This window comes from Hemibagrus wyckioides, linkage group LG12, assembly GCF_019097595.1.
Source record: "Hemibagrus wyckioides isolate EC202008001 linkage group LG12, SWU_Hwy_1.0, whole genome shotgun sequence".
Classification (NCBI taxonomy): domain Eukaryota; kingdom Metazoa; phylum Chordata; class Actinopteri; order Siluriformes; family Bagridae; genus Hemibagrus; species Hemibagrus wyckioides.
In genome coordinates this window covers 2466050-2481232 of record NC_080721.1, presented here as the reverse complement: position 1 = coordinate 2481232, position 15183 = coordinate 2466050, and the positions used below count along the sequence as shown (strand labels likewise).

Genomic DNA, 15183 nt, shown 5'->3' with positions numbered 1-15183 from the left:
ATATCCTTAACTTTTTGTGAGTAGTGTATATATATATATATATACACTATATTGCCAAAAGTATTCGCTCACCCATCCAAATAATCAGAATCAGGTATTCCAATCACTTCCATGGCCACAGGTGTATAAAATCAAGCACCTAGGCATGCAGACTGTTTTTACAAACATTTGTGAAAGAATGGGTCGCTCTCAGGAGCTCAGTGAATTCCAGCGTGGAACTGTGATAGGATGCCACCTGTGCAACAAATCCAGTCGTGAAATTTCCTCGCTCCTAAATATTCCACAGTCAACTGTCAGCTGTATTATAAGAACGTGGAAGTGTTTGGGAACGACAGCAACTCAGCCACGAAGTGGTAGGCCACGTAAACTGACGGAGCGGGGTCAGCGGATGCTGAGGCGCATAGTGCAAAGAGGTCGCCAACTTTCTGCAGAGTCAATCGCTACAGACCTCCAAACTTCATGTGGCCTTCAGATTAGCTCAAGAACAGTGCGCAGAGAGATTCATGGAATGGGTTTCCATGGCCGAGCAGCTGCATCCAAGCCATACATCACCAAGTGCAATGCAAAGCGTCGGATGCAGTGGTGTAAAGCACGCCGCCACTGGACTCTAGAGCAGTGGAGACACGTTCTCTGGAGTGACGAATCGCGCTTCTCCATCTGGCAATCTGATGGACGAGTCTGGGTTTGGCGGTTGCCAGGAGAACGGTACTTGTCTGACTGCATTGTGCCAAGTGTAAAGTTTGGTGGAGGGGGGATTATGGTGTGGGGTTGTTTTTCAGGAGCTGGGCTTGGCCCCTTAGTTCCAGTGAAAGGAACTCTGAATGCTTCAGCATACCAAGACATTTTGGACAATTCCATGCTCCCAACTTTGTGGGAACAGTTTGGAGCTGGCCCCTTCCTCTTCCAACATGACTGTGCACCAGTGCACAAAGCAAGGTCCATAAAGACATGGATGACAGAGTCTGGTGTGGAGGAACTTGACTGGCCTGCACAGAGTCCTGACCTCAACCCAATAGAACACCTTTGGGATGAATTAGAGCGGAGACTGAGAGCCAGGCCTTCTCGTCCAACATCAGTGTGTGACCTCACAAATGCGCTTCTGGAAGAATGGTCAAAAATTCCCATAAACACACTCCTAAACCTTGTGGACAGCCTTCCCAGAAGAGTTGAAGCTGTTATAGCTGCAAAGGGTGGACCGACATCATATTGAACCCTATGGATTAGGAATGGGATGTCACTTAAGTTCATATGCGAGTCAAGGCAGGTGAGCGAATACTTTTGGCAATATAGTGTGTATATATATATATATATATATATATATATATATATATATATATATATATATATATAGGGAAAGGGATTATAATAGCCATAGCAAGGTTAAAAAATAGCCTTTTCATGACATTTTTGATAAATTGTATTTTTATGTATTTTTTATTTTTAAGTATATTGAAGGCAATTGCATGAGTGTATGAGTGTGTGTGCCCAGTGATGGGTTGGTACTCCGTCCAGGGTGTATCCTGCCTTGATGCCCGATGATGCCTGAGATAGGCACAAGCTCCCCGTGACCCGAGGATAGATCGGATAAGCGGTACATGAAATGAAATGAAATATTCAAGGCATTTTGTTAAGCATTTTTATTTATTTATATATTTGTAATTTTGATTTTTTTTCACACATCCACACAAGCAATAATTCGGGACAAAAAATACAATGTAAAAAATAATTAATCATTAAGGTAGTGTACACATTATGTTCACATGACATTTGTGTTATGATAAATTGATCGTGGATGGACCACATTGTGGAAAATGTGGATAAATATTTAGTAAAAGTGACAAAAAAAGTGTCAGGTACATGTTGTTGGCCAAGCTTCTCACATCCTATCACAGAGACTAGGACCAGCATACATACACTATATTGCCAAAAGTATTCGCTCACCTGCCTTGACTCGCATATGAACTTAAGTGACATCCCATTCCTAATCCATAGGGTTCAATATGACGTCGGTCCACCCTTTGCAGCTATAACAGCTTCAACTCTTCTGGGAAGGCTGTCCACAAGGTTTAGGAGTGTGTTTATTGGAATTTTTGACCATTCTTCCAGAAGCGCATTTGTGAGGTCGCACACTGATGTTGAACAAGAAGGCCTGGCTCTCAGTCTCCGCTCTAAAGGTGTTCTATCAGGTTGAGGTCAGGACCAGTCAAGTTCATCCACACCAGACTCTGTCATCCATGTCTTTATGGACCTTGCTTTGTGCACTGGTGCACAGTCATGTTGGAAGAGGAAGGGGCCAGCTCCAAACTGTTCCCACAAAGTTGGGAGCATGGAATTGTCCAAAATGTCTTGGTATGCTGAAGCATTCAGAGTTCCTTTCACTGGAACTAAGGGGCCAAGCCCAGCTCCTGAAAAACAACCCCACACCATAATCCCCCCTCCACCAAACTTTACACTTGGCACAATGCAGTCAGACAAGTACCGTTCTCCTGGCAACCGCCAAACCCAGACTCGTCCATCAGATTGCCAGATGGAGAAGCGCGATTCGTCACTCCAGAGAACGTGTCTCCACTGCTCTAGAGTCCAGTGGCGGCGTGCTTTACACCACTGCATCCGACGCTTTGCATTGCACTTGGTGATGTATGGCTTGGATGCAGCTGCTCGGCCATGGAAACCCATTTCATGAAGCTCTCTGCACACTGTTCTTGAGCTAATCTGAAGTCCACATGAAGTTTGGAGGTCTGTAGCGATTGACTCTGCAGAAAGTTGGCGACCTCTTCGCACTATGCGCCTCAGCATCCGCTGACCCCGCTCCGTCAGTTTACGTGGCCTACCACTTCGTGGCTGAGTTGCTGTTGTTCCCAAACACTTCCACGTTCTTATAATACAGCTGACAGTTGACTGTGGAATATTTAGGAGCGAGGAAATTTCACGACTGGATTTGTTGCACAGGTGGCATCCTATCACAGTTCCACACTGGAATTCACTGAGCTCCTGAGAGCGACCCATTCTTTCACAAATGTTTGTAAAAACAGTCTGCATGCCTAGGTGCTTGATTTTATACACCTGTGGCCATGGAAGTGATTGGAACACCTGATTCTGATTATTTGGATGGGTGAGCGAATACTTTTGGCAATATAGTGTATCTTCTAGCACAGTGGTATCCAGGATTATCCACAAAGGGCCATGTGGATGCAGGTTTTCATTCCAATCAAGCAGGAGCCACATCTCATTCCACCTGTTTCATCAACTTGGTCTTGGCTTTCAGTAGACTCAAGTGTGGCTTCTGCTCAGTTGGAATGAAAACCTGCACCTACACTGGCTCTTTGCAGATAAGATTTGACACCCATGGTGCTAGAGAGGGGCTAGCAAGGGGTGTGGTAGCTTAGTTGTTAAGGCATTAGCCTATTGATTGGAAGGTTGTGTGTTACATTCCTGCAGTACTGGGGAGTCAAACTCACAACCTTCCAATCAGTAGTCCAACACCTTAACCACCAAGCTACCCCATCTCCTACAGTCCTTTGGTGAAGTACCCTTGACAGCATCTTGTCAGCGTCTTCTTGGCCAGGATGCCGTAAGCTCACCACACCTTGATTTGAGGATCTCATTCCAGTCCTCTCTGCAGAACCATGTCCAGCTCTATCAACATGGATGAGGAACTTCTCTCCAGATATGGCCAGTTTGGTGTAGTCCTGAGCTCTGGCAAAGCCACTTAATGACATTCCCAGATACGTTCCTCAGCAACTAGAGTATTGCCCTGGCTGTGAGTTTCAGGTCATTGTCATGATCAGTTTTTAAGCACTCTGAAGCTGTTATGATCTGTACACCTTTCCCATGATGTCTGAAAAACATCCCCATGAACTGGGATGAGATGAACTGGACCATAGATTGTACACTCCTCAGTGCATAGTGCTCTTTTGGTTTAATGATCACAAATCCTCACAGCCTCGCTCCAAATCTTAAAGCCTTCCCAGAAGAGTGGAGGCTGTTGAATCAGCTCCAATGTTTGGAATGTTTGGAAAGAGACACATGGTTGTGATGGACAGGTGACCCCATACATTTAGCCATATTTGGTGAAAACACACCAAATTGGTGTCACACACACACAATCCCTTTAACAAATCTGTTATTTGCAGGTTAATCAGCTGGGCTTTGTGTCTTAACCCATCGATTTCATCAAAAACACAGTAGATTTTGCTGTAAATCAAGCATGCAGTTAGTTTGAGTGAATTAAATACTGTGTGGTAATGCAATGTGTGTGTGTGTGTCACAGCTTTACAGCTCTCAGCTGTCGGTTTAGAGACATTTGACTCTAGGAAACATCTGCTTTTCATCACTTTATTGAAATGAAGGCCAAACTGGGATACTAAAAACTAAACAAAAAAACATTGAACACTATGAAATGTGGGTATTAGATAGTTCAGGAAGTGATATTTACATGCAATAAATAACACAGGTAACTGCTAACTCTTCATCTCTAGGTCGTGGATTAGTCAAGTTATATTTTTTTCCATGTTGTTTGAGAACATTAAAAAAGAAAGAGAGAGAGAGAGAGAGAGGAACTGAAACATGTTAACATACTACACTTTGGATAAAAGGCACGAGTTAGGAAAAAGGACAGCAGTATGGACTTTGGTGAAACTTTTACTCCCCTGGTTGAGTTCGCCACATGCTTGTACACAGATCAGTGGTAGAAGTACACTGTGGAAAAAAAGATCACAAAAAGTCCAGTAAAATGATGGAGTTTATATCACAGACCAAGATGCTACCTGTTGCTTGAGCAAAGCCTGAAACCCTCGACTATCCTTCCATCTGTTTCTGTGCCACTTATCCTACACAGGGTCACACAGGAGCCTGGAGTCTATCCCAGGGGACTTGGGGCACAAGAGAGGGGAATCCCTAGACTGGGTGCCAACCCATCACAGGACACAATCGTACACACACTCCCACACCCATTCACACACTAGAGACAATTTAGCGATGCCAATCAGCCTGCAATGCATGTCTTTGGACTGGGAAATGGAATTCCCTGAAACACATGCAAACTCCACACACAGGAGAAGGAATCCAATCTCCAACCCTGAAGGTAGAAGGTGAATGGTCTAACCACCACACCACCCCCCAACACCACCCCTCAACTACTGGGCTGTATATTTGGATTATTTATGGCCTCTTTTGCATTATCACTTAGGAATATATTTCACGTTCTTTTGATCAGAATTACAGTGTAGGACTTCATTTGAGTCATCATTATTATTGTTTGACATGCCTTTTTTGCCTAAAAAAAAACAAATCTAGTTCTATTTCCCAAAACTTTTCACTAGTTATCTAATTTAAACCAAATTAGAAATGACCCTGAACAGGCATTTCCTAAGGATAAACGAAGGACCACTGTACAATGAACATGCTCTTACTTTGTCCTGCAAGCTTACTATCAGACTACTTCTTCATCCCTGCTCACATCTTTTATCTAGTCCTGACAAACACCTCTAGTCTCAACCAAATACCCTTTGAACATTTCTGTCAAGCTTCCTTAAAATACCCCTATGGTGCACATCTTATTTGGATTTGTTATATATATATATATATATATATATATATATATATATATTATTTCTTGCCTTAGAAATTCAGTTACTGAGGAGATAACTCTCAGTGTCGGTCCCGAGCCCAGATAAAATGGGAAGTTTGTGTCAGGATGGGCATCTGGCATAAAACCTGTGCCAAATCGAAAAATTTGGACCAAATGATCTGCTGTGGCGACCCTGAACAGGGAGCAGCCGAAAGAACAAGAACAATGGCTTAGAAATTCAGTATTTACATCCAGACATGTTAATCACCTTTGATGGTAGACTATTTTCACCTCGATGAGCCAAAGTTAGCATAGTATTAAAGTGAATAACATTAACAATTTGTTGCATAACCTTCACTTGCGATAACCGCATCAATTTAGTGACTAACTGATATCAACTGTTGCATTCTTCCTTGTGATACTTATCCAGGCTTGTAGTGCAGCTTCTTCTAATTGTTGTGTGTTTCAAGGGCATTCGTTGTAGCATGGTGGTTTAGTGGTTAGCACTGTTGCCACATAGTAAGAAGGTCCTGGGTTCAAATCCTGGGTTCGAACAGGCAGGGGCCTTTCTGTGTGGAGTTTGCATGTTCTCCCTGTACCTTGTGGGCCTACTCTGGTTTGCTCCCATAGTCCAAAAACATGTACATTAGGTTGATTCTAAATTGCCCATAGGAGTGTGGTTGTGTGGCCTTGTGATGGACTGGTGACCTGTCCAGGGTGTACCCCTGCCTTTTGCCCAATGTGTGCTGGGCAGATCCCTGTGACCCTAATTAGGAATAAAGTGGGTATAGAAATTGGATGGATTTGTGCAGCCCTTGTGAAGTGGCTTTTCTCCCAAAGTCATCTCTCTGGTCTTTATGTTGGTTTAACCTTTTTTTAAACAACAAATGCAGTTGAAACCCAGGATGCGAATCAAGACATTCAGAGCTATTAATCGTTTAAACATTAAGTCTAACATACATACCTGGGTAACAAGCAACACCTGTCAGTCATGGGTTCCTATATTTTTGATCGCATAAGTTCAAACAAAAGATGGCAAGTTCTAGGTTGTTTAACAGACTACTGAGTAGTAAATATCCGGAAATGAAAGCTAGATGAAGATAAAAAAAAAAAATCTCAAACGGTTGATTGTGAAGTTTATTCCAAAATACTAGCCTTGCTGTTCCAATACTTTTAGAGGGCACTGTAATATTAGAACATCTTACTGTTTTATATCATTTATGTTAAAATGATGGCTAGAGGACATAGGGGATTTACTCACTGAAAGCAATGGCCACCAGGAGGACCAGAACAATGCCCATGATGATCATCATCTGAGAAAAGGTGAAGGTAATTTATACTTAATATACATGCGTATACACAATATACATTCTGCCAGAATGTTTTACATCAAAACTGTAATATAGCCATTAATCATACTGTAAAACACTGCTAATTTGATCTAATTTTAATGTTTGATCAGGCAAAACATCCTGTGAATAATGAAGGATGAAGGAAAGAAAAAAAAAGGATACGGACAGCCATTAGTGTTTCCTAGTCTGGTTTTGGGAAGCACCGAGTCAGCAGAACAGTTTTAGTGCTCCTTCACCTTCAGAGATTTAATAATTCTTTGGATCTGTACTAAAGAGTTAAACATCATTCTTTCAGTGAGAGGTTTGGACTAACACTTTAGTCCAAAATCTCCTTAGATGTTCAAAACAGGTTGGGATGTAACGACTGTGTTATGTTCATTTACATAATTTAACTCATCAAACAATTGAACCCCGTGAATGAGGACCCAGTCAACCTGAATGATACCACTGTCATTAGGATAGTAATGTTTTTATCATAAAATAGAGTCCAAATAACTTCCTACTGATTTGCAGTTATATTCTCCTCTCAGGGGACAAACCATGGCAGGAAAAATTTCCCCTACAAAATACGTAAGCTACTGCTTTCAGTTTTAAGTCACTTTGGGGGGAAAAAATAGCCCAAATCTCCATAAATACCGAAGAGAAGGAAAAGAAAACGGATCATTAGTGGCTGCATCACAAGATCTAGCTGGGTTTTAATTCAGTGACGTCATCCAGCCTTTATTCAGGGACATGACTGAATAAGAGTCTGCCATTTGGGCAAAAATGCACAGTGGGGTGGTGGAAAGTAAAAGGAGAAAAGGGAGAGGGAAATGAATTTACAATGAACGATATACTGGCAGAGCTTTGGATGGAGGCATAAAAATGCAATTGCCAAGGTTTAGTGGAACAGAGACACAGGCCATTCGTGAGTCTTTTACGAAAGGAATCTAAGGAATTGGATACTGAAATCCATTCTGTGAAAGAGTTTATTATTTCCAAGACATTTATTAATAATAAAAACCCCACACAGGATGTGATATCTACATTGATATGAAACCCATACAGTGTGTAATGATCCTTGTGTGATAAAAAGATACGGTTAAACACACCTTGAAGTTTTTCCACCAGTACTTGTTCTTCAGCTTGGCAGCGCTGCTCTCGAACTGCATAGCTCCGCTGTGCAGAGCATCAGCCCGGTCATCCAACTCCGACAGCTTCTTGTCTCTGTCTATTAACTTTTCAGCAGTTTCATGCATGATATCCACCACCTAGAGGGCAGATTGATCCAATACAATACAAAAATTTTGTTATAGACTACGGAGTATTCCGTTATTAGCATCAAACGTCCCTGCAAAAGTCATTCAGATGCAACTGGAATTGTTTAAGTTTTATTCTTACCCCATTTATTTTGTCATTTATTTCCTGGACATGTCGGGGTCCATGAGAGCTCGCCCATCCTTCTTCTGAAGACGAACTGCTGAGTCACTGAGCAGCTTAATGCAATGCTAACTGCCTAACTGTCTTCCATATATTGTACATGATCTCACGTACAGCTAGCATCGCTCCCACTTCTAGTGTCTGACACTTTTTCTTTTACACTGTTCAAGAGCCCAGGAAACAGCATGCAGTAGAAATATGTATGAGATAAGAAAAAGATTTGGGGTTTTAATGAGAGAAATGTGAGCTCCTCTGCTTAGAGGTCCTAATCAAAGTAGGGTTGTTATATATATGTATACACAGATTAGGCATAACTTTTTGACCACCTGCGTAATATTGTGTTGGCCCCCCTATTTGCTGCCAAAACACTTTTGATAGATACTGACCACTGCAGACCGGGACCACCCCACAAGAGCTGCAGTTTTGGAGATGCTCTGATCCAGTGGTCTAGCCATCACAATTTGGCCCTTCGTCAAACTCGCTCAAATCCTTACGCTTGTCCATTTTTCCTGCTTCTAACATCAACTTTGAGGACACAATGTTCACCTGCTGCCTAATATATCCCACCCACTAACAGGTGCCATGATGAGGAAACTTTTACTATACTATACTTCTGTAAAGGTGCTTTGAGACGATGTCTGTTGTTAAAAGCGCTATACAAACTGAATTGAACTGAAAACTATGTTTGATTATTTGAGAGGAAAACTCCTAGTATGGATGGAGTATAAACAGTTTATGGACTATATCATGAATCAGCTTGTAAGTGTTTGTAGACGTAACATGCAGAAAGACTTTCCACGAGTCAAACTAAATCAAAGTGATTCATTTATGGAGGTCTGGTTATGATCGTACCAAAAAGCCAGTCTAAACGCTGACGGATGTGGTTACCTCATCCACTTGGGCCTGTGTGTGTTGGAGGCGCAGATTGGTGGTGAAGTTTGGATCTGGAGCTGGTTGTTGTCCTTCATCCCTGTCTGGAGCTCCTGGTTTAGTGGTGACATCCTGATCTGGGGCAGACCTGTAGAGACGAGGATTTATGGCAAGTGCTACACTTCTACCAGAATAAATACCCAGCCTTTAATTAGGACTTTTAAAGAGATTTTAATTGTGTAGTCAATGTGTGTTTGTTGTCCTGATATTTTCTTATGCAATACTGAGAGAATCTCTATATCTACAGATAGAGGAATTAAACACACATGGATATTCCTGTAATTATTAATGCATCGTCTGGCTTCGGTACATTTGTCATTTTATTATTGATAGATGTTAGACATTGCTAAAAGGAAAAAAAAAACAGAAGAAACCAGCATTCTATACACAAAATATCGATCTGTTATGTTAAAGTAATAGAAAAGGTTGCATACTTACATATTGAAATAACGTGCCTAAGACCAGGATACACTCTGTGTGTGTGTGTGTGTGTGTGTAAGAGAGAGAGAGAGAGAGAGAGAGATGTATTATTACTTAGAAGCCTAAAAGTCTTTCTTATACTAAATAAATATTCTGTTGTAAATTTGCCAAAATAAATCAGTGCGTTAATTAGAATAAGAATAAAAATAAATAAAAATTACCAATAAAGCTGATGCACTTCTTGGTCTGGATCTTGGGACAAACAAAATTATATGAGTCTGCTGTCTCGAATACGAGGAGGGTTCTGAGGAGACGAATCACGACCACATCCAATTATCCTCTCTCTCTCTCTCTCTCTCTTCTGCAGTCTGCACCAAAAGTACAGACGCTACCCCATGCCAACGCATACGCAATCACATCTGGAGACGCCCACAAAACCCCATAAAAGGCGAAGTTCACCCAGCGGAAATGATCAGACTTACTTTGAGGTCGAAATGAAATCTACACTCACCATCCACTTTATTAGGAACGCCGGTACACCTGCACATTCATGCAAATAAGCACATTCTGGTCAGCCAATCATGTGGCAGCAGCACAGTGTATAAAGTCATTCAGACCTAGAATGAGAGCTGAAAGTTCACATCAAGGATCAGGAGGAAGAAAAAGTCTGATCTCTGTGACTTTAACTGTGGCATGGAGGTTTGTTCCATATGGGCTGGGATAAGAGGAGAAAGAGGTCAGAGGAAAATGTCCAGATTGGTTTAAGCTGTCTGGAAACCATATCATCACTCTTTACATCAGTGGTGAGCAGAAAAGCATCTCAGCATGCACAAATCATCAGACCTTGAGGTGGATGAGCTAAAACAGCAGAAGAACACACTGGGTTCCTCTCCTGTCAGCCAAAGGAACCTGAGGGACTTCTGAGGGACAGAGAAAAATATCACCTGTCACCTATTTCCAGTCACCTGTCCTAGGTGATATTCAGATTGTACACTAGTCAGCTCTATTTTGTGTATCTGTCCTGTAGTGTTTTGTGTTGTCTGTTTGCGCTTGGTTGTACACGATGGACTTCTTATGGCTAGGACAACTTATTTAAGTCCTTAGCTCTGTGTTTTATGTAGCATCAGGGTCCTGGAGAAATCTTGTTTTATTTCCCTGTGCACTGTGTCAGCTATATGTGACAGTAAGAACTTCCTCACTTGGCATGAAATAAAATGGACAGTGGGTGTATATTAGTTTAACAAGGGAACTCTTTCTTTTTTTCGCACTTTTGCATGCAGACTGTCTATGTGCCAGTGCACCACATCTGATGCCAAGCTTGGAAAGGCAGGATGGAGGAGAGGCAGGACGGTGGAGAGGCAGGACGGTGGAGAGGCAGGACGATGTGTGTCATAAACTGTTACTCTGCATTCAACGATGACGCTGTAAACAACAGAAACGATATTCAAGCTGAGTCACTCCTCTTCTCCTCCTCTTATACAGCAGCATTCTTAACCGAACCACAGATCTTATTTCTCTTCTTTTACAGATCTATGTTTTCTTGCTTTCTTTATTTTTTCACCTAAACCGATATTTATTTATTTAATACCTATAATATAAAAAGATGTTTCACAAAATATTCATTAAACTTGTCTCTTCATGAGGACATACACATTTAAGGGCCAATGTGTGTGTGTGTGTGTGTGTGTGTGTGTAGAGACATTTGTCTTTGTGTTTATTTTACTGCACATTTTATTCATTGAACTTGTTCTATTTGGATAGAGAGTGTGTATGAGACAGAGAGAGTGTGTATGAGACAGAGAGAGTGTGTATGAGACAGAGAAAGTGTGTATGAGACAGAGAGAGTGTGTATGAGACAGAGAGAGTGTGTATGAGACAGAGAAAGTGTGTATGAGACAGAGAAAGTGTGTATGAGAGTGAGGGACTGAGAGAGTGAGAGAGAGTGTGTATGAGACAGAGAAAGTGTGTATGAGACAGAGAAAGTGTGTATGAGACAGAGAAAGTGTGTATGAGAGTGAGGGACTGAGAGAGTGAGAGAGTGTGTGTGTGTGTGTGAGAGAGAGAGAGAGAGAGAGAGAGAGAGACTTTTTTGACTTTTAAGGTCTCTTTAATTACCAAAGTTTAAAACAGTAGCAGAGATTTAAGATATATAAATAGGATGGTCAAATATACATACAAAACAAAACCATAATAACAATAATTAAAAAAAATAATAATAACAAAATAATAATAATAAAATAAAATTTTATAAATAGAAAAAAGTAAAACGAAAAAATATATAAATAAAATAAAATAAAAATACTAACAGTATTTTACAGTACTAACAGTAAGTATTATCATTCCTCTTCCCCTTTTACACAAACTTTTCTAAAGACCCATCATCATTTATTTTACAAAGAACATCATTCAAGCCCCAAGAGAGCTGAAAGGAATTCAAATCTCCAATCAGTTTATAATAAGCAAATTCAACCATAATGCGAGCAGATACCAGACCCCTCACAGTCATCACAATATCAGTAGGTGCACCCCCTTTCATTTTAGCCCTTCTTGTCAACCACACTGCCAGTTTAGCCTGTCCATAAAGAAAATTCAGTAGCACGTCTCTATTTCTGCTCTTAAAGCTGTATTTAGGTCCATAAATAAAACCAATCTGTGTGAAACCATATCCTAATTTCTCTGACCAGCCCTTTAACAGATCAAATAATGGCTGTAACCTGTCACATTCTAAAACCAAATGAGGAACAGTTTCTGAAGCATGACAGAAGGGACAAGTGTCTTTTATTATTGGATCCAGGTGTGTCCTGTACCTGTTTGTAGCTATTATCCCATGTATTATCCAGCACTGTAGATCACCAGATCTCTTGTCAATGGGGACTTTATACAGGGTTCTCCAGCTCCCTTTCGGGGAAGAGCCTGGTCCTGCCAACTGCTGCCACTTAGGGTCTGGTACATCTTTCAGTGACTGAAGGTGCATCACTTTCACACAAATATAATACAGAGCTTTCTTTCTGGCATCTTGAAAGTCTTTTAGCTCTGGAGTCTTGAAACTCATCAGCCTTCCTTCTTCCTGTTCCCACATGTCTACAGACGCTCTCATCTTCAGTCTTGGGAAGTTGACTGTTTCCTGGTTGCCACTTTGTTTTGAAAGCTCTGTTTGCAGAGCTTGTGTGAAGGTTAATGGTAAAACAGCTAGAATTTCACTCCTTATTTATTACTCTTACTGAGGTTTTACCAAGCTTGACTGCAATTTCCTCAGGAGTCAGCCATCCGTCCTTCCAGAGGTGGGAAACTTTTATGAATCCTGCTCTTACCATCGCAGCCCACATAGAAGCTTTTTACAGGGAACTCGGGGTTGTAGAGTAAAGGTTCCTCTTTCACCCAAGATCCACCTTCAGGACGTTGTTCATGGGAAAATGTGAAAACCCTCCATGCTTTAAGAACAGTCTTGTAAAAGGGCGTCAACCCGGTCAGATCCACCTTATTCAGATCCATCAGAAATAGATGACGATCGAGTCCCAGCTGTCCACCACTTCTTAAGAGTCCACAGGCCACATCAGTCCAGCTGACATCTTACCCATACAGGAGTCTCTGTGCAGCCTGCAGCCTGAAAGCAGTGATCTTGCATTCCACATTGATCAGTCCTTGGCCTCCTTCATGGACAGGCAGATACAGCACTGGTGCCCTGAGCCAATGCTGTCCTGACCAAAAAAAAGTCCACTAGAAGCCTCTGAATGTTCTTGATGACAACAGCAGGAGGGTCCAGTATGGCCATTTTATGCCACAGTGCTGAGGCAATAAGCTTGTTGGCTATCAGGACCCTTCCCCTATAGGACAGCTGGGAAAGCGACCATTTCCAGTTAGATAACCGAGCACACACTTTCTCCACTAAACCCTCCCAGTTCTTGTCCATGTATGGCTCAGATCCTAAAAACACTCCTAAAAATTTAAACCCATCACTTCTCCACTGAACACCACTAAGCAGCAGTGGCATTTTATTCTTATTATCTCCTCTTCCTGAGCCACACCATAAAGCCTCACTTTTAGTCCAATTTATTTTATCGGAAGAGGCCTTTTGATAGCATTGGAGACTATCTAGAGTAAAGTGTACATCTTGGCTGTTTCTGATTATCACAGTGAGGTCATCAGCATAAGCAGACAGTTTTACAAAGTTTGTGTTTTGTGAGCCTTCAATATGTAGACCTGCAAGCCCAACTCTCAACTTACAAAGGAGGGGTTCGATAACCAAGCTATAGAGCTGACCAGAGAGAGGACAGCCCTGCCTTATTCCCCTTTGAACTTTTATGGGTACACTCAACCCCCCAGCCACCTTCACCATACACTCAGCACCATTGTACAAAAGACTGACCCATGAAATGAAAACATCCCCGAAACCATAAGCCTTTAACAGTTCAAACAGATAAACATGGTCCACTCCATCAAATGCTTTCTCTTGATCTAGAGAAATTACTCCTAAATCAATGTTGTTATTCATGGCATAGTTTAGGACCTCGCTCATCAAGAATAAGTTATTCCTAATAGATCTTCCCTGAACACAGTAAGACTGGTCCATCTTAATTAAAAAACACATAAACTTGTTTAACCTGTTTGTGATACATTTAGAAAAAATCTTATAGTCCATTCTCATTAGTGCAACAGGTCTCCAGTTTTTTAAGTAGCTGAGGTCACCTTTTTTGGGAAGTAGTGATAACACTGCTCTCTTACCGCTTTTCGGGAAAGATCCGGTCTGTGTGGAAGTCAACAGCATTTCAAAGTAGTCTTTTCCGATAATAATCCAGAATCCCTTGTAAAACTCTGAGGGAAGTCCATCTAGCCCAGGGCTCCGGTCTGGGGAGAGTTCTTGCACAGCTTTTGTAACTTCCTCAAATGTTAAAGGAGCGTCCGGATCCTGTTGTTGTGTGAGTGTAAGCTTTGGGAGATGTTGGAAGAGTTCAGATTGACTTTGTGGATCACATTCATCAGCTGTGTAGAGTTCAGAGTAAAAATCAACAGCTAATTTTCTCATTTCAGACGGATCAGACTTAACAGCACCTTCATTGTTCATCAAACTGCTTATCGTGATTAGTCCTTTTCTCCAAACTGAAGAAGAATTTTGTGGGACCATCAATGTGAGTGAAGCGTGCCTTAACAAGAGCCCCTTTTGCTTTGTCCTGTAGTAGAGAGCTATTGCCTTTTCCCAGCAATAGCAGTGTCCAGCTCATGTCCACTCTGTGTCATCATCCTTCCTTCAATTTCTTCGATGGCAGACTCAAGACTCTGTATCAGCATCTTTAACTTTTTGGTTGGATGAGAGGAAAACTGTTGGCATAAGACCCGTATTTGCACCTTTCCAATCTCCCACCACTGAATGATATTGTTGTAGTAACTTTTTTGCATTTGCCAAGTTTCCCAAAACAGTTTAAAATTTTTACAAAACGAAGTGTCCTGTAACAGTTTTGTGTTAAAATACCAATATGGGCTCCTCTCACCTTCCAT

At 41.5% G+C, this 15183-nt stretch overlaps 1 protein-coding gene across 1 annotated transcript; it reads right to left on the bottom strand.

Moving 5' to 3' along the window:
- Window positions 1-3446: 3446 nt before the first annotated feature.
- vamp1a (vesicle associated membrane protein 1a) lies at window positions 3447-11326 on the bottom strand. Its single transcript, XM_058404960.1, has 6 exons — window positions 9912-11326; window positions 9709-9743; window positions 9229-9358; window positions 8013-8171; window positions 6831-6882; window positions 3447-4698 (listed from the first exon to the last, which is right to left on the bottom strand). Coding segments are annotated over exons 2-6 (360 nt in total). The 5' UTR covers window positions 9711-9743; window positions 9912-11326; the 3' UTR covers window positions 3447-4681.
- Between the last annotated feature and the right edge of the window lie 3857 nt (window positions 11327-15183).